The following is an 18,268-nucleotide window of genomic DNA, read 5'->3' on the forward strand; positions in this document are numbered from 1 at the left end:
TAGGTTCCCTGCATATTATTTTCAAGGCAAAACTAAATGTTACAGCAATTACATCAATGGTGATAAACACCATTTGCCCTAAAATGAGGTAGGGCCTCTTTGACTCAGATCTAATCTTTGCCACCCAAGCCAGCCAAAGTAGTAATAAAATAATAATCCATATCTTAGCTAAATAACCCAACAACTCACTACACACATGAATGCAGTTGTCCTCTTGGCACTTCAAGGATCTCACTTCAAAACCTGATTTATCCAAACCAGACTGAAGTTTATAATAATTTGAAAGAAAATTAATTAAACACAAGTTTAAGGGTTTTCATGGTGCATAATTTCAAAAATTCAGTGTATTTCAACAACACTGCTTGTACATAAGCATTCATCAATTAAGGGTTTTTAAAAAATTACCCAAGTTGTCACTGTAGCTAAAGAATGCAGCATATAGGGTCTTTATGGATGCCTTTAGGAACACATAAACAAAGAAACCAGACTTGCATCCATCACAGAAGTATTTCTCACACAGGTAATTTTACCTTCCCATCCAACTTTAATGACAGTATTAAACAAAACTGTAAAACTACATTTTGAAACACCTAAAAGAACTAAAGAGTAACTAAAAGAAATAAAAATGTGACATTTAAAAATTTTAAGGAGTCTTGACAAGGATGTTCAATTAACATGTCATTTTGCTTCTCTTCCACAGCAGTGCATGCAGCTGGTTGAATAATATACATCAACCTGAAATCTGCTAAAAGAAAAGTCTGGAACAGCATAGGTAATCGGTGTCCTGAAGATACATGGATGATTTTGGTTTTAATTTTTTTTTCTATTTTTTTTGTTTTAAGTAAAAGTATTTCCTCTCCATTACGCAACATAGTGGTACTGATTGGGGTTATCTTTGTCTCTCTCCATATAGTCTCTGTCAATGAGAGATTCAATCCTCTTTTTCAAGTCTCCAGGCTACAAGAAAAGATGAGATTAGTAAAGCAGTTAAAAAAATATATTTGCATTTATATTACATTTTGAAAAATAGGACTGCTAACAATTACATAAGAAAATGTGCCATAGTAAATATCTAAATATAATTTCCTACTGATACTCTGGTGTATTTCTGTCCACAAACTCATTTTAATACCTTAATTTTTGTATTTGATTCAGACATATTTCACATTTCTTACTCTTATGGACCAGCTGAATGGAAAAATATATTACATATTTTTAGATAATCCTAGGATGGTTTGAAAAACAAAATCACTTACCTTTACGGGAAATTTCAGTTGATTATACAATTCAGAAACAAGGAGATTATGACCAAGAGTCTTTCTCATCTTCATTATTCGTACAATAGCAGCATCAATCTGATATTGCCTGTCTTGAAATACTCTTTCAGTTGTGCTGACCTGTTCCTCAACCTGAAGAACAATACAACAGCACAATTCATATCACCTTTTATTGCTATTATTTTATCAATTATACTTCTATAGTTAATCTTTCCAATGAAATGAAGCTCATGTAGTCTTATTCATCTTTAAAGACAGACGCATGCAGTACTGCATGCTAAGAACTAAGTGATTCTGAAGTGTACTGCTAAAGCAAGCCAAAGATAAAATTAAGGATCATGTACTAGAAAAACATAACATATCTTATTTTAAAGCTATTTGATAAATTAAACTAAATCTTAAAAAGTAACTTCAGATTTTTGAGAGAACACATAACAGTTTGACAGCCCAAATACAGTAGTCTTCTGTATCAAACTGCTCAACTCCAATTTGACTTTCAGGAGTCAAAGGCAGAACAAAGGCAAAAAGGAAACGACTCTGTTAATTAAAACACGTCACCTTGTGTCAAGAATTGGGATTCAAGTACAACAAAGACATCCACTGCAAAAACAGGGACAACCCTGACTTTAATAAGTCTCTTACCCACTAAATAAAGAAGTGACACAGCGATGTTTGATTCATGAGTTCAATATAATACCAACACTTCAGCCACACCATGAAAACTTCTAAGATGGACTGAAACATCTACAAGATCCTATCCGTTTAACATATAGGCATTTAAATTCGCAAGCACAGGAAGGAACCGAAGTTGGTTTTCGATTTCAGTGAATTTTAAACCTCTTTATTGCCTCTGTGAGTCATCATGACTACAAAAAAAAAAATTAACACCTGTTTCCTTTGTCCATATGCAAAAACTGTGAGAGGAAATGCAGAGATTCTCTCTCTCCATGTGGGACACGTGGATAAACAGTTAACATAAACAGGATGAATGCAAAAAATAAATACATACTGTTTCTTTCATTTGGATTTGGTTGATCTTTATTCTAAATAATTTATGCTTGAAATCACCATTAAAGATGAATTTATCTCCATCTTCTACATCCTTGCCCTTTGGATTTTTAATCAATACTCGTGCTTTTCCACAAGCTAAAGACTGCAAGGTTCTTCTTAATTCATTGTCCTCTGTGAAGAAGTTCAAAGTATGGGAGAAAGCAGAACAAAACATTAACACAAAGAGATTTATGTGATTAATCTAGAAATACAATTGAAAAGTTACTGGGTTTATGTTAATACCTTCTTCCACCTAAGTTCCAATTAGGTAATAACTTACAGCCTTCAAACTTGGTCTTACATCTTTCACAGGTAAGCGCTGAGAGCATACACAGAATTGTGCATGTCAGGAAGAGGGACTCAGGCTCTTCTCAGCGAGCTTTCTATCCAAAAGTAGTTTCAGAAAAGATTTCACATTAACATGAGCCTGGTTTTATTGCTTTAATTTTATTTGGTAGTAACAGGACTTTAGAAGAAAAAAAAAATCAGTTGATGACAAGAAAGCCACCTATTTTATGATTTCATCCCTATTTTTAACACACACCAGAAAATATATAATAAAGTTTAAAAAAACACAGAAGTCTAAATTGATAGGAAGATGTTTTGTGAGACGGCAGCGCTGACAGCTATTAGAGTCAGAAACTTCCCCCTCAACAGGAAAGTAGTAAAAACAAGTGGGTGAGGAAAATTTTATCTAGTAAGATTTAAAGCTAAAAGCATTTGGACAAGTAGATAAAATGAAGTCTAAAACATTATAATAATTGTGTTGCAAAGTCTTGTATCAAGATTTTGCATTAAACCAGCCTCTGCAGTCTCTAGAATACTTTCACAATACAAAGTTATCACCAAATGCGTTAGATCTCCTGAACAGAGTTTCAGTCTAAAAATTGAAAGATTTTGCAATCTAGTGCTGAAGTGCAGTCTAGCTGAGTAAAAGATTAACACTATTATTATTTCTAAATAATTTAACTTTCACAGAGTGACCTTGTCCTTTTTTGTTAAACTTCCATCTGTTCTATAATTACTAAAAAAAACCAAACCTTTAAACCACATGGACTAAACAGGCATTTATGATGTTTCACATTTTTTCGGTGTTTCACCTTCAGTAAATGCAGATTGTTGAGTTTTGTTTTTGTCCAAACAAAGGGTGCTGTTAAAAACACTCGATACACTTTGGACCTTTTGCTTCTGCCCTGCATGCTAAGTTGCAGGTTACAGTATGCCAAAGGGAAGGAATTTGCAATTAGCTATCAATCACTGAAGTAAAAGTAAAAACTAGAGCTCCTAGAGGCTTTTTTGATAATGAGAAAGGCAGGTAAAAACACGGGAGTATAATTGAATAAAACATGAAGGTTGAACATGATGGTTACCAAAGAGAAGGCAACCATTATTTCTCCGAATAACAGTTTATGCATTTTCTAACTGTAGTAATGTACCAAGGACAATCTCATCTCTTTAAAGAGACTGGTAATAATTTATTGTTACAGTGACTGGGAAACACAAGTTCCAACTATGGTCAGTTAATATAGATGAAGACAATGATATCCTAAAGGGGCAGAAATCCACGTGATGTTTTGTTTGGGGGTTTTATAGTAATGTGGTAATTGCCCATGAAGTATTCTCCTCGTTAGCATGAAGAAAATTCATATGAGTGTGACTTTTTGACTCCCAAAAGTGTATGTATTTTGTGTGAGATAACAATGGAATATAAAGATACAACAGAAAAAGTCTGAAATGCACATAGAGCCCAGTTGCCCAACCTGTTTCAATACCCAGGGGGTTTGATATCCAGATACCCACTTACTTTAAGTGCAAGACATTTACAAAACTAACTGGTAATACTGTGAACACAGCAATGTAGCTAATAATGAAGCTGCATAAATTAATAAATGTCTGGACAGCAGAACCACAGAATATATCATATTCGCCTCTGTAAAAAATAGAGAGTCGATAATGAATGTATAAAGACATATTAAAGAACGTGAACTCTGGCCTATCCTGCCAAGTGCAACACTGAACACAGGTTGTATTTTGTGAAAGTGCTTGCTTAGGCGACTGAAAATTTTAAGTCATACTATCTTACTAGTTTCTGCCATACTGACTGGTCATGTCTTTATGATAACATCAGTGTAATTCTTGAGTGAAACAAACAAGTATTTATCTGACTGCCTCTATCTTCCCCTGTACTCAGCAAGGGAACTGGGGAGACATGACCGATAGACCTGAGGAAGCGCGGTGGAAGCACTGCTAAAGCTGCTTCAACAGGAGAAAGAAGAGTATCAAACTTGCCAAACAAATTTTTGTAACACTGGAAAATCCCAAATGCTTCACATACCATTCCAGTGCATTATTTATCATGCTTATTATAGTAAGATGTCCACAGGAACACATTAAATGAGCAGAATATAACTTATGATCACCTTCATGGTGTTCTCAATTAAAAAAATCAATGTACACACAAGAAATTGGGGGCTGACTCAATTTGAGTTGATTTGATGTTTGAGAATTAGCGCTTTAAGGCCTGCCATTAATCTTAGGCATCTAACTCGGTTTCAGTTGAGAACAACTACATTATATGTTATATGGATTGGATCAAAATGTCTGCCTCACCCAACATGGGTTCTTTGACTTGGCTAGTAACAGATGGAGAAGCTAAGAGGCACCTGAATTCATGTGCTGTGAGAGCTAGTGAATTCACTAGTCACTGTCTCTAAGCCATTCATAATTCTACAGACTATTGTATTTCCTCCTTTTCACCTCTCTCCAAACTATCATGCCCCAGGTTTAAGAAATTAGCTCTCCATCCTCTGCATGGGAACCATTCAATAACATCCACATTTCTTCTTCATGTTTCTTTTTCCTTATCTAATTCTACTATATACCTTATAGAGATGGCATGACCTGCAATTTATGAAGTATCCAAACACAAGCACACCAAATCATGATGATGTTTTCTGCTTTCTTCTCAATAACTTCTCCAGAAGTTACCAGCACACTGTTTGCCCTTATGATCACTGATGAACTTTCACTTGATGTTTTCAGAGGAGACAATGACTACACAACTTCATTCCTGAGCAGATGTCTTAATAAAGCCAATCTCTGATGTGTGGTTAAGGTTATTTCCCCACTACAGACATCCTTACATTCAAGACCGGATGCAATTTGATCTCGTATTGTTCAACAGTGTGAGATCCTTTTCAAACATTTTTAGAAGTTTCAGATTTGACCTTCCTAATGAATCAGCATCAAATTCTGTCACATCAGTATTCACCTTCTTCAGGTCTTTAATGACTATGTTGAATAATACCTGAGGATCCCAAATACAAGCTTCCTTTCACTATGAAATCTACCCATTATTTCTACCTGCTGTTTTCACAGAATCACAGAATGGTCAGGGTTGGAAGGGACCTCTGGAGATCATCTAGTCCAACTCTCCCACCAGAGCAGGGTCACCTACAACAGGTTGTTTTCTGCCTTTTAACCATTATTCACCCCTACAAGGAACCTCCCTCTCAAGCCATGAAAACTTAGTTTATTTTAGAGCTTGTGAGGAGCCTTTATCGAGAACTTTTTAAAACCTAAGTGCATAATTATGATGGTGCATATGCTTGCCAACTCCCTCAAAGACCTTGAAAGGGTAATTATGCATGGCATAAATCATGCTGGCTCTTCCCTAATATACACGTATCCATAAGCCTGCCAGTTCTGTTCTTCCCAATACAGTCCTGCCATCCTGCAGTAATCTGCAGGATTACTCCATGAACTTAAAAAAAATAATTTAAAAATAGCATTGCTCTTGTCTCTTGCCATTCTTATTGCACCAAGGCTCACTTAAATTATAAACTAGACAGACTAATTCAGTATTTATATTGGAAAGCACCTGCAAAGCTTTTGGGCGAATACTACTTGTTGTTGGTGGTGTAATTTACTGTCTGATTTACTGACTTATTCTAAACCCTTTACTGACACTTCAACTTGCAATATTTTATTCTGCCCTATGGCATGGGCATGGTTGTCTGCACTTTTCTACAGTAAACACCAATGTGCATAGACTGGGTAACACCTCATAATAAGGTCTCAACATAAATACATGTTAGTTAAATAAAAACTGCATAAGGCTTCCACCACCACCCAGAACAAGCCGGCACACGTGAACACCAAAGTAAAGCAATCCCTCCGAGTTGGGAGGTTCAGTATCCTTTTCAGTGTCAATTTAGAACTAAGAACAGGCACCCTGGGTCAGCAGGTCCACCTAGCTGAGCATCCTGTCTCTGACAGTGGCCACAAAGAGGTGAGCATAGGGCAGCATATAAGAACAAAGCTAATGTAGCTCTACATTTCCCCATGTTCTTCCTCCTCTCCTCATCCTACTGCTCTTTAAACCTCCAATAATTTAGGGCCCAGGGACTTCCTTAGCCAGAGGTGGTTTCTATGCATTGAGAAACCTTCAGTGTTTGCTCTTCCCTGAACCTGTCTCCTTGAATTCTGTAAACTTCCAGCTTTTACAACAAGCTGTTTAGTTTCCACCGGGTGCTCATTTCATTTTATGCCCTCTAGCGTTTTTTTGAGTAGGAAAACAAATCCCTACTCAGTGATTTCTGTTTACCTTTTGGTCTATTTAGTTTAGTCCTAGCACACTTAGCTGTTCTTCATAAAGAATTGTCCCACGTCTTCAATCTTAATTTCCATTCTCTGAACTCTTCTTGGATCTACTGTATTATTTTTAGATGGTGAAGGGAGAAGTCCAAGAAACTTTCTAAAACATTGTAGTGTTCCAGCAGTTTCTCTCCCTTTGAATTTAGATGGAACCCATCCGTCTTGTCCAGGTTCCCTACTTCCTAATAAATCTAGACCCTCTCCCATACATCATTTTTTCAAGCATACATTGGAATTCTGCTTGTCTGTCTCGCCCTGCACACGGTGTTTAGAACATTTAGAAACAGTTTCTATGGCAACCTTAACAGCCAGGTTTTGCCCTCCAGGATTTCTACCATGTCCAATATTATTTGTATCCATGAGCCAGGACCTCTGGTTCATCCAGGTCGCTCCCTGAGAACCTGGCTGTCAGCACCTCTGCCCTCAGTAGTCAATTCACCAAGCAGCTGCATCACAAATTCAGCTACTTTTTCTAATAACTGAGTCTCTGTTCTTTTCCAACTAGCCAGGATACCAGCCTTCAGCAGGGTACTGCTGAGTGAAAGGATCATCCATAGCAGGAGGCAGGAAGGGCGCAGTGTGGGACCTATTTCCAAGATCATTTCAGGCCATAAGAGTTTTCTCTCCTTTAGAAGTAGGGAGACTGCCACGTGGGAACGGAACCTCTCTAAAGCAGCTCCAAGTGCCCCATGTAGATAGAGCCTGGGAAGACAGATTTTGTCATCCATTCTGGCCCCACAGAACCCCATAGACCATTAACTGTCCTTATTACCTTCATTCCTTCACTATTTCCCCATAGGGGAGAGAAACACAGACGTGGTGCTCAGTGCAATGATGTAACATAATATAGATAGCTCCCAACTATCAATCAGTTCTATCCAGCTGCCTTAAAAACATTCTACTGAAATCCTTTCTATTGTGCTATAATGGAATGGATTTCCGTGCAGCAGATATTATCTGTTGCTGTCAGGCAGTCAGAGTGCCAGCTCTGAGGTACAGCCAGACAAGATGAGAAAGCAGCATCTGGATCAGGCTTGCATGAACTTATGTTTGTCCCGTAACCATTGTACTCTGATCTAATGAGCCTCTCTAGACCATTATGATGCTTATCATTCACACTGGCATGAGTTTTCTTCAGCTCCCTTAGCATTAATAGAGTGGATGACTAAGCAATCTGAAGCTTTGAGGCTAAGAAGTTGGAGCACCTGGGCTGCACTGTCTTCTGCAACACATCATTCTGCCACAGGGGTTCTTGATATGCCCATTTTACAGTACTTTAGTAAATATATTTACAATATTTTAGTACTTGTGCATGTTTATACACAAATACTTGTTCAGCAGTTGCTGTATTGGGTTGGTCTTAAGATTGAACATGTGAAGGGCTACTGGGTATGACGTGCTGGTTGACACCGAAGTTCCAGAGAGTAAAGAGATACCATTATCCTTTTTAATGCCAGCGGCTGCAACTATTTCAAGGAAGTGTAAAAATTCAAAAGAAATCGCCCAAGAGCATAAGAACACAGAAGGTAGACACTGCACATGGTTAAAAAGAAAACTATACTTTTCCTCAGTTTGCTTCGTCCTTTCTGCCTTCAGGTTTCAAGTGGAGAGGGAGATGGCCACAAAGTATGCATCCTACAGGACACTGCTCTTCCTAACAAATCAGACATATGGTAAACGGGGCACTCCAACAATAGTAATGGAAAACAGGTGGGCAAGTTCTCAGAACAGTTCAACTGAAAATACTCTCTTGATTCAGCCCAAAATGACAGCATTCTACAACAGATTATTTTCAAAATAGAGTATCTGAAACTGTAATGGAAAAATAATCTGTACACACAACAGTCTATGACCACTTGAATGTTAAGAATTGCAATGACACATTTTGTAAATCTAATAGGTTGTTCATAGCACCATATGCTACACAGCTCTTAATATTAATTTTGTGAAGCATCTATTTTAGCTACCCTAGGAAATATCAACAGTGTGTTCTCCTCATCTCCTCATACTATTGGCTCATAGAGTTTGTCCTAATGATCGTGGCAAATTTCTTTAAATCAGGGCTTTGCAAACCAAATTATAATTAGCAATCACTTGATGAATAAATTTAAAAATCAAAAAGTATTCTTCCTACCTACACCAGTGGCCATTTTAATTTCTTCAAAAGCGAATTCATCTCCTTCATTAAACATAAGCAACACTAATGTCTGAAAGAGCGAAACCTGAAATTCTTTCTTTCCCTAAAAAAGAAATATCAAATAATTAGAATTGTATTCTGCAAATCTGGCAAGTTACAGAAGCTATACATTCTTTTTTCTCCTTCTAGAAGAAAAAAATGTGCATTTTAGAACGCCTAGCACACAGAAGAATCTGCCTGAATGCAGTATCGAGGAAACAGGATATTTTTAAAACCTCTTTTTTTGCTCCTCTAACAGTAGCAATGCAGCATGCAGCAGCAGCTCATTAGAATGGGGTTGTATTTACTTCACATCATTTACTTTATTTTCATTACAATATATTAAATTCTGGCTTTGGTGCCATCAATAACAAATCTTTTCATACTTCACCCAAGTTTCATTTTATAGAGATGAGCAAACTAATACAAAAGAATTCTTGGCATTGGAACAAATATGAAAGAAACAAAAGATAATTCTGATTTCCTATGATACAGCGACAGTATTATCAGTAGCAGAATGTTTGTACAAACAGGCAATGAAAAGGAAATAAATAACTCAACTCTTCAGACAGCTGTAAATAATTCTGTCAATCAACAACTATGAACTTATCCATCTTACTGTTATGTAATGCCTAAACCTCTAAGTTTCATATTTATGATGAGTTAGTAAATGAATTAAATTCTTATTTTGTTGGGGTCTTTGCTCTGGCTCAATTAAGCTGCATTATTAGCAAGATATTCCATGAGACAAAACGAAACCACATTAAGAAACAATGTGGTTATTTAAGACTTAAATAATTCAACAAGCATTTAAATTTTAACCACAGCCATTACATCACTAACACCCTTCAGACTTTTTTTTTGCATTAGCAAAGCATTCTAAAAGTGTCACCAGCATTTCCATGATAAAAACAATTCTGTATTAAAAATAGAAAGATGCTGCATTTTTTTTCCTTTCAATAATTTCCTGCTTCATTACAGTTGTCTTTGTTTGAATGAGCAACAATTCCTATCAAACAAACACAAATGTTACAAAAAGGCATCACATTGTTGTCTTCTGTTAGCTAGGTAGTATTTCAGTTTAATTATAAAAAGCCTACTTTCCATACAAATTAACAGTATTGAATTGTGATTGTTTCTCCACAAAAATGTTACTACCTTTATAAAAAATACATGACTAGATTCCAAATAATTGACTTAAATTTTATCCCAACAGGCTAGGCATCAAACAAGCAAACTTACTTCCTTAAATTCTGCTTTTAGGACAGCATGCCCTAAAGTGGTCTGCCACTGAAGCTTTCGACCACTGTGTTTTCCCAGGTAAAAGGTTTTAAATACCTCTTGAAGCTTTATCATCTGTAAAGCAAAGAGAGAAAAAAGTTTATTAGTGTTAGACCAGTACAGTGTTGCCAGATGATTTCACACATGTAATTTCTTCAGTCCTCCTCAACGATGTTTCATAATAAGTGTTTTTGTGTGAAAACATAATTCCAAAGAGCAAAATTCTGCTCAAGTACACTGGTACTATTATGCACAAAAGAAAGCCTCAATTCAAGTATAACTTTTAATTTCCTCCCTCCTGCTTTTTTTTCTTATTAGTTTGCTTTAAATAAAAGTAAAGTAAACCCCCTGTAAAGGGTTTTAAACTTCAAAAATAAATGCTGGTTTTGTCTTGGACTATGAATCTGACTAAGAAAACACAGGATAAAAAGCCTACAACTCCCACCTATACACTGACTATTACCATCTGCTCCAAAGTTTTTCCTTTAGTTTGTCCTATACAGACTCAAGTCTGCTTTCAGTACCTTATACCCTCTTATTTCCAAGTAAGAGGTTTTTAACTCTCCATTTTCATGATGTGTTGCTCAGGTTGGATCCTTCCAAAGTAGTCTGCTACCGAGGAAAAGACGTCACAGGAACAAAAGCATAAAAGCTTCCACATCTTCTGAACTGAATGGGAACCTTGCTACCACCTTTGGCCTCTGAAAAGCTTCCCACACTTCAGATCAAGCAAGGTATTGCAGGAAGTAGGACTCCAAATACATATTTCAACTTAAATCACTACTGATAGGAGCTTTGCAAAAATCTCTTAACTTGGAAGCAATCTTTTTTCAGGCAAATGCTATTTAAACACAGGGGCTAGTTTTGTGAGACACGTTGCAGGGAACAGAAGAAGGATCTTACAGAAAAAAACAATATGCAGTAACATAACTATTGGCTAGATCAAAATGCCTAACCAATGTAGTTAAAGATTGACTAAATTAAGGTGAACTGTTCAGTTTTAAACTTTTAAGTGCTTGACTGCAAAGTTAAATAGGACACTGATTTTATTTTAATAATAATTTTAGATTATTATTATTATTATTAAGGTGAAAAAACGTATAGTGATTTTGATTCCACTCTATAAAGCACATTTAGAAGGAGAATTCAAACACTAACCTCTGAATTCAAGTGGACTTCCATAGGTGTATAAGTTGGCCAATACCCCATAGTTAATATATTTACTGTCAGGTCTATATTTCCTGGGTCACTTTGATTCTGCATATACTAAAACACAATAGACAAAAAAAAAAAATAATCATTCAAGTATACTGTTTGCATGCTAAATTAGAAAATATATATACTTAAATTAGAAGTTTAAAGTTGGTAGAATAACAAAAAAAATTCTACAGGCCACATCTTAGGTTAGACATGCTTTACCAAGATTTTGAATTTCATGAGTATTTATCGCTCCCATCCCCAGTTTCAAAATATGGCAAGTGGTTGGAAGTAAAAAGAAAAGTACAACATGCCTTGAAGTATCCTAGACCACTCTCTTTACAGGGTATTAAGGTCAAAGGAACTTCAATCACACACAAATAAAGCAAAAGAAAAGGTTTTGATCAGAAGCCGGGGCGAGATCAAAAGGATCCCCTGGGACTTCCACATTTGTTAGACAACACATTTTCTTACACTTTGAGCCAGCCAAGCCAGGCTGCAAAGTCTGGGTCAGAAAAGTCACTACAGTATTTTATTACAGGAGCAGGTGTCTTGGGTCAGATCTCTACCTCAGTATCCCATCTTCAATAAGGCCCCAAAACAGGTACTTAGGGAGAAGTGCAACAGCAGAGTAAGCACATATAGTATTTCCTCCAGCATTCCCTCAGTTACCAACAGGTTGGAAGCTTTGGAGCTGAGACATACGTGGTTTCCAAGCACTTAACAACCTTCAGGGAGTTTCTCTGGTGAGGGTCATTCACAAGGAGTTCATCAGAGCAGCAACAGTTTACAGTATGGACTTTAAAGGATGTCAGACAACTAAATTCCTATGTGGTATTTAGACTGTAATTTACTTAAAAAGGAATCAAATAAAACTGTAAAATAAGATTATCTCTGAAAAGTTATACAATAAATATATTCTGTTCTATAAATAGAACTATAAATAGACTATGTTACTATGATGGGGACCTGCTCAAAAGCTGTTTCATTTTATTTTAGCTTAATCCAAGGTATAACACTATTAAGTGCTTCCCCATCGCTACTGAAAATTTGGCACACAAACAGAAGCTAAATGTACCTGCTTAAACTGAACCATGACATCTTTTGACAGTTCCATGTCCTTGAACATGCCCTCCAGTTTGCTGGTAAAAGCAGCGCCACATTCTGTCACATGAATTAAAGCAAAGATGCCACGATTACAAAGAAGCACGGAACAAGCAATAGAAGTTTAACCTGAGACATTGAGCCAGATTTGCCAGGGTCCAGAGCACCCACAACTAGGTACATGTTTTAAGGGTTTTGCTCCTCTGTAGGTACATTAAATGAACCAGTCACATATCTAAGAGGTCAGACCAATGGTTCTTGCTGAGCACAATGAAAGTTGTTGCTCAGCTATTACTTAATATCTGGCTTGTCACTTCTTAAAGCACGACAAAATAAGGATGCCAATTTACATGCCAAAAAATACTAAAAATTGAACACATCTGAAGACGCCTACCATGTTTAAGCTTTGACAACATGGACTTCTCAGCATCTACTGATGCACTTTTTCCAACCAGCAGTCTTTTGGCCAAGTCTTTCTTATAAAATGCCTCAAACACATCTTTACCTGTATGGAAATTGAAACAAAAATAAAGTACAACTGAAATCATACATTCTATTTGCATCATTCCACTTCAGGTTTGTGACACAAGCCTTTCTCATGACGTGTAGATCAGCAAAACAATATTCACTGAGCAACAGTGAAGAAAAATATGTAGACAACTTGCTCTTTTTATATTTTAATTATTTTCTTAACATATTTTGCAAAATTTTTACTTTTCTTTCTTTCTTTTTTTCTTCCCTAGGAACATGGGCTGCCTTGTATTTCCCATTGGGTCAGCTGCAAACCACATGAAATTATTCTGGCGTCCAGAAGAACTTTCTCCCTCCAGTGGTCTGATTTATTAAAATTAAAAAAAGAAAAGAAAAAAGGGTCCTATGTATTAAAGAAATAGCCTTTAAAAGGCTAAGGTGAAGAAAAATTGACAGAAGTCTTCTCACTTTGTTTGCCAATAGCCTTTTGAAATAAAGAAGTCACACAGGCACCCACAAACTTTCACACCTTAAACCAGAGTTTCCACAAATCTTTTCTATTGATAGTACAAAGATATCAGCAAGTTGTTTCATCTTTAAGAGGAAGAAATTCACTGTAACTCAAGGCACTATTTGTGCTGCCTACAGTAGCCCCTCCTAAATTCCTTGCAAACACCTTCCAGTGTAGTGATTCCTCTGATACTCCTCTTCCTTTTCCATCCTGCCATCTGGTAAAGTGCTGTTTCATGAAGCAGCATCAAGATACTATCGAAAAGTCCAACGCCCAGAAACTAACTACTAATTATCACCTGCTCTTAAAAGGACTCTTATGCACTAGATGATAGCTCAAAATAAATTTGCACTTTTAGCTCAGTACTACAAAAAATATTAAGAGAAAAAGAGTTGGTCAAAGTTTCAGATTAACAGAAATTAATCTTGTAGGCTGACAAGTTGCCAGTGATACTGTTTTCATTCACCATCTCCATACAATGCCCTTTGCATTTGACAAAAATCATGATGCAAATTATATTACTTTATACTTGATTACTTTATAATTGATTTCTTGTCTGCTTTGCCTTTATATTGTGCTTGTTTTGGATTTTTTGAGGAAAGAATGCCATGGATCTCAGAACAAATTAATACAGAATTGGGTAGTTCCTGCTTATTCCACTGCCGCCCAGGATACTTGTCCCACTTCCCTTAAAACAGTGACCGTGCATCTCTATTGGACCCAACCACTTTTTTTTTTTTCTGATAACCAACCTAGCAAAAAAAAATTCTCCTAACACGTTCACGGGTTTCACTCAGATAGGGACATACATAAGGGAAGTGCCTTTCAAAGGCAGTAAAACACAGCAGTAACATTTTATCCCATCATTCTGAGCCCTGCTCTGTGTTCATTCTCAGCTATAATGAGAAAAGACAAGTCATTAGTTGCTGGGCCTTCAAGTACTTTGCAACTACAATATAGTGAGGTGGGCAAGGAAGAGAAAATCTGAGCTAACCATTCTGTTTTCTGTTGGTAGAGGAGAGGTTGTGGTTACAGATATGGTTAATTTATGTGGAAGAAAAAACTTCCACCAACAGCTCTAGCTCTTACGTCTGCACTCATACTGTACAAGGCCTGTAATTTGCCAGTCTCCATAGAACAAGTTTGTCCTCTCTGCTGTATTTATTGTGCTCCTTCAGATGTAAGGCAACCTGAATTTAAAACCAAGACTAGCAGAAACTCATGCTAAAAAAGATCTCTTACATTCAGAAGAATACAGTTCTGCTAGTAGCAAGGAAAACATTTTTAATTGCATCAACTGTCAACAGATATTTCTTACCATGAATGAATCTAAATATGATCATGATTTTGTCCAGGATTCTTTCCAGCTCTTCATCTGTTGCTTCTTTATTACCAGCTCTTAACTTGGAATCCACATATTTTGCTACAAACAAATAAAACAGTTTAACAGCTTAAAAATAATTTCTAAAATCACCAACTTAAGCACCTCCCACTTGAAATATTACTATACATTAAAATATAGGATAAGTACTAAAATTTCTATTTTTTGTTTTCCTATCCCTATGTTCAGTGGAATGACAAAGCCCTACTATACTAATACCATAATGGGAAAATATCACAAAAAGGAACCATCCAAGAAAAAAAAAAAAAAAGAACACCCTAAAATTATTAAAATTAATGCATTAAAAGTTCCCATAGTTTGCATTATAGCCATAGGAAGTACATTACTTGTTGAAAGACAATGTTTTGGAAGTGTACAATGCATATGAATGTATTTTATGAGAAACAGAAACAACACAGAAGACTATATTTTTGTAGATCTTTACCACGTCCCTCATGCTCCTTGTTAGAAGTATACCAATATCTAAACAGAAGCAATGCTTTCAAGTTAGTAGCTTCAGAATGCCAGAAATAAGGTTAAGCCATGAGTTTATGTAAGTATTTATTAAGCAACATTAGTATCCTCATACAACCTTCTGCGTAAGAAGGAAACCCTTGCAGTAGCTGAAATGCCACAATCCACAAATGACAGCAGCCCATATCATGGCTTTAACCTCTATCGCTAGGTTGTGCAATTTGTCCTATATAAAGTTAGTTTTAGAAGGAAGCAACAAAATAAGTTGAATGAAGGCAAAGAACTTAGAGTTAAAAAAAAAACCCAACCAAACAACAACCTAGGACTGGGATCCTCTCCTGGTGTAAAATGCCACAGCTCCAGTGGCTGCAGGGAAAACAGAGTCAGAACAGCTTTGGCCAGACCAGGAATAAACCCAGTACCAGTATTTTTATTTTTTTTTTAAAGATGTTTTTGTTATTTCTCCTCTTAATAAGCACTAGTTCTCCCTTCAAGCTAATGACATTTTTTCCCCTCTGTTAAAACTCCTTGAATCTGAAGGCTTTAAAATTGTTCTCCCAACTACAGCCTTCAAGGCAGATGGACTGTAATTACTCCTTTCTGAGATATCTGTAACATCCAAAGAACTCCTCTACTACCACAATTAAAAACAGTTCCCTTTTTTTGCCACAGCTACTCTTCCCCCTAACCAGTTACTCCACTCGCAGCATTAGCATTATGCTCTCTGAGCAGTTGTTAGAACCAGGCACCGTGCAGGAAGCAGAGCATAGGGACAGCAGAAGTTGGCATGCTCCATCAGGACGCCACGCACACACCTAACAGCACACTCAAGCTTTTTGATCCAGCAATGCTCCCAGGTTCACTTTTGCCTCGTATCCCAAAAACGAGCCTCCTAAAGCAGAATGCGTACTGCATCACTATTGCACTAGCACACTCAGCAGCATTATCTTATCATGCTTTCTATAGATTTTTTTAAATATTTTACAGAAAAATATTTGTGTACCTATCAATTCTGCAGGCTTATTTGGTCTCTTGTTGATAAATGTTTCAAAGGACTCCTTCATCAAGTTTATAAATTTTTCATTTTTCTGAAAGCACACTTCTATGATATGGTCCACTTTATCCTTAAAATCTAGTAGCTCTTGCACCATATCCTTGTCTTTTTCAGGATTAACCACTATTGTTGTCCCAAAGTTCTGTAAAACAAACACTTTTGATAATAAAATACTTTAGAGTGCTACCTATCTCCCCCAACAGACACATTTACCCTTATAAAATTTATCATTAGAAAGAATAATTATTAATTATTTTTTTTTAACAGAGCTACTTATGTGACTTCAACTTTTCAAAAAATGAGATGCACTGAAATTGAAAATAAAAACCCAGACAGATAAATAATGGATTTCAAACATTAGTGTTTGATTTAAAGATTATATACATTTAAGACAAAAGTTAAAAAAATACACAGTAGACATGACTGTATGATGTGCAAGTTTACAGTTAGATACAGTACTATATGATTCATGTAAAAGAAATTATAAGGATACTGTCTCAGAAATGTTAAGTGTAATGGAAAACTTTGCGCTATTTTCCTTAAATCCACTAGAGAGCTCTATTGATGGAACGGGTGGCGAAAATTCAATCGCTCCTCATCACTCCAAGATTTCTTTTTCAGCAAGGGCTCAAAAGCAAAAAAACCTAGCTGACTTGCAGTAAAATAAAACTTTCCCATTTGCAAGAAACAGTCACAGACTTGACTTTCTTTTCTTGTTCCTACATTTATTATCTTAAAGTCAGAGATACAATACCATTTGTTTAGTGAACAAAAATATTCTGTAAGGGAGGACTTTAACCTATCAGACAATTTACAATTGCTTAAATTGATGATCAGTGCTCTAGACAGAATGACCAGTTTTCCAAGGTGAGAAAGACGAATATCTGCACAGTAACAGCAGAACAGTATTCAATTGGTGTATTTTCATCAACTAAAGTATGTTAGCCACAGCAACAGTCAAAGAGAGATGAGGAAATCCCTCCCAAACCTCAGAATTTCCACTTCAATATCTAGTTATCCACCGTGATCTTTCTCAAGTAACATTTCAGAGTGAAGCTAGACAAACGCAAGGCTGCCCAAGGTCCTTAGACTCAACATGTCTATCACAGAATGGTTTGGGTTGGAAAGAACCTCTGAAAATCATCTAGTCCATCATATCTTACACTTGGCACAATTTCCCCTTCATTAACAGCATCTGGACAACTCACAGTCTCTATCAGTTATGTTCATAAATTGCAGGGCATTCCCCCATTCTACAAATGGCGAACTGAGATATAGAAAGCAAAGTGGCACCTCTGAAATCATAACAGGGTGACTACAGTAGAGCACAGACCTTCACCCCAGTAACTCAGCACGCTATCTGTGCTTTTTCTTGTACTGGCTCACAAGATAAAAGTTCTTGAAGCCTCACTTTAATGCATTCTGTCATACAGAATGTTTGAAAGGAGATTTCCTGACACTACAGAAAATGGTTCCTAGCTTTTCGAGCCTGTAAAAAAATTTATTATAAACAAAGCCATACAAGGTCTGATTCTGTGATACGTAATGGATGATAAGTCAACTTAACAACTTGCTGCTGTGAAAGGTGAGGTTCTGGTCCCCCCTCCCTTATTTTTCTACCTGCCCTAAACTCCTG

General features: G+C 36.5%; 1 protein-coding gene across 1 annotated transcript in view; it reads right to left on the reverse strand.

Annotated features, from left to right (window-relative positions):
* Window positions 1-861: 861 nt before the first annotated feature.
* CUL4A (cullin 4A) overlaps window positions 862-18,268 on the reverse strand; it is a 41,457-nt gene continuing 24,050 nt past the window's right edge. The window contains exons 12-21 of the mRNA XM_009892151.1: window positions 16,582-16,774; window positions 15,042-15,146; window positions 13,136-13,246; window positions 12,716-12,801; window positions 11,599-11,706; window positions 10,402-10,515; window positions 9,118-9,223; window positions 2,287-2,459; window positions 1,257-1,409; window positions 862-957 (exon numbers count right to left, since the gene is read on the reverse strand). Of these exons, the coding sequence (XP_009890453.1) occupies window positions 862-957; window positions 1,257-1,409; window positions 2,287-2,459; window positions 9,118-9,223; window positions 10,402-10,515; window positions 11,599-11,706; window positions 12,716-12,801; window positions 13,136-13,246; window positions 15,042-15,146; window positions 16,582-16,774 (1,245 nt within the window). The remainder of the gene's footprint in view (window positions 958-1,256; window positions 1,410-2,286; window positions 2,460-9,117; window positions 9,224-10,401; window positions 10,516-11,598; window positions 11,707-12,715; window positions 12,802-13,135; window positions 13,247-15,041; window positions 15,147-16,581; window positions 16,775-18,268) is intronic.

The sequence above is a fragment of the Charadrius vociferus genome, unplaced genomic scaffold, assembly GCF_000708025.1.
Source record: "Charadrius vociferus isolate BGI_N301 unplaced genomic scaffold, ASM70802v2 scaffold218, whole genome shotgun sequence".
Taxonomy (NCBI): Eukaryota; Metazoa; Chordata; class Aves; order Charadriiformes; family Charadriidae; genus Charadrius; species Charadrius vociferus.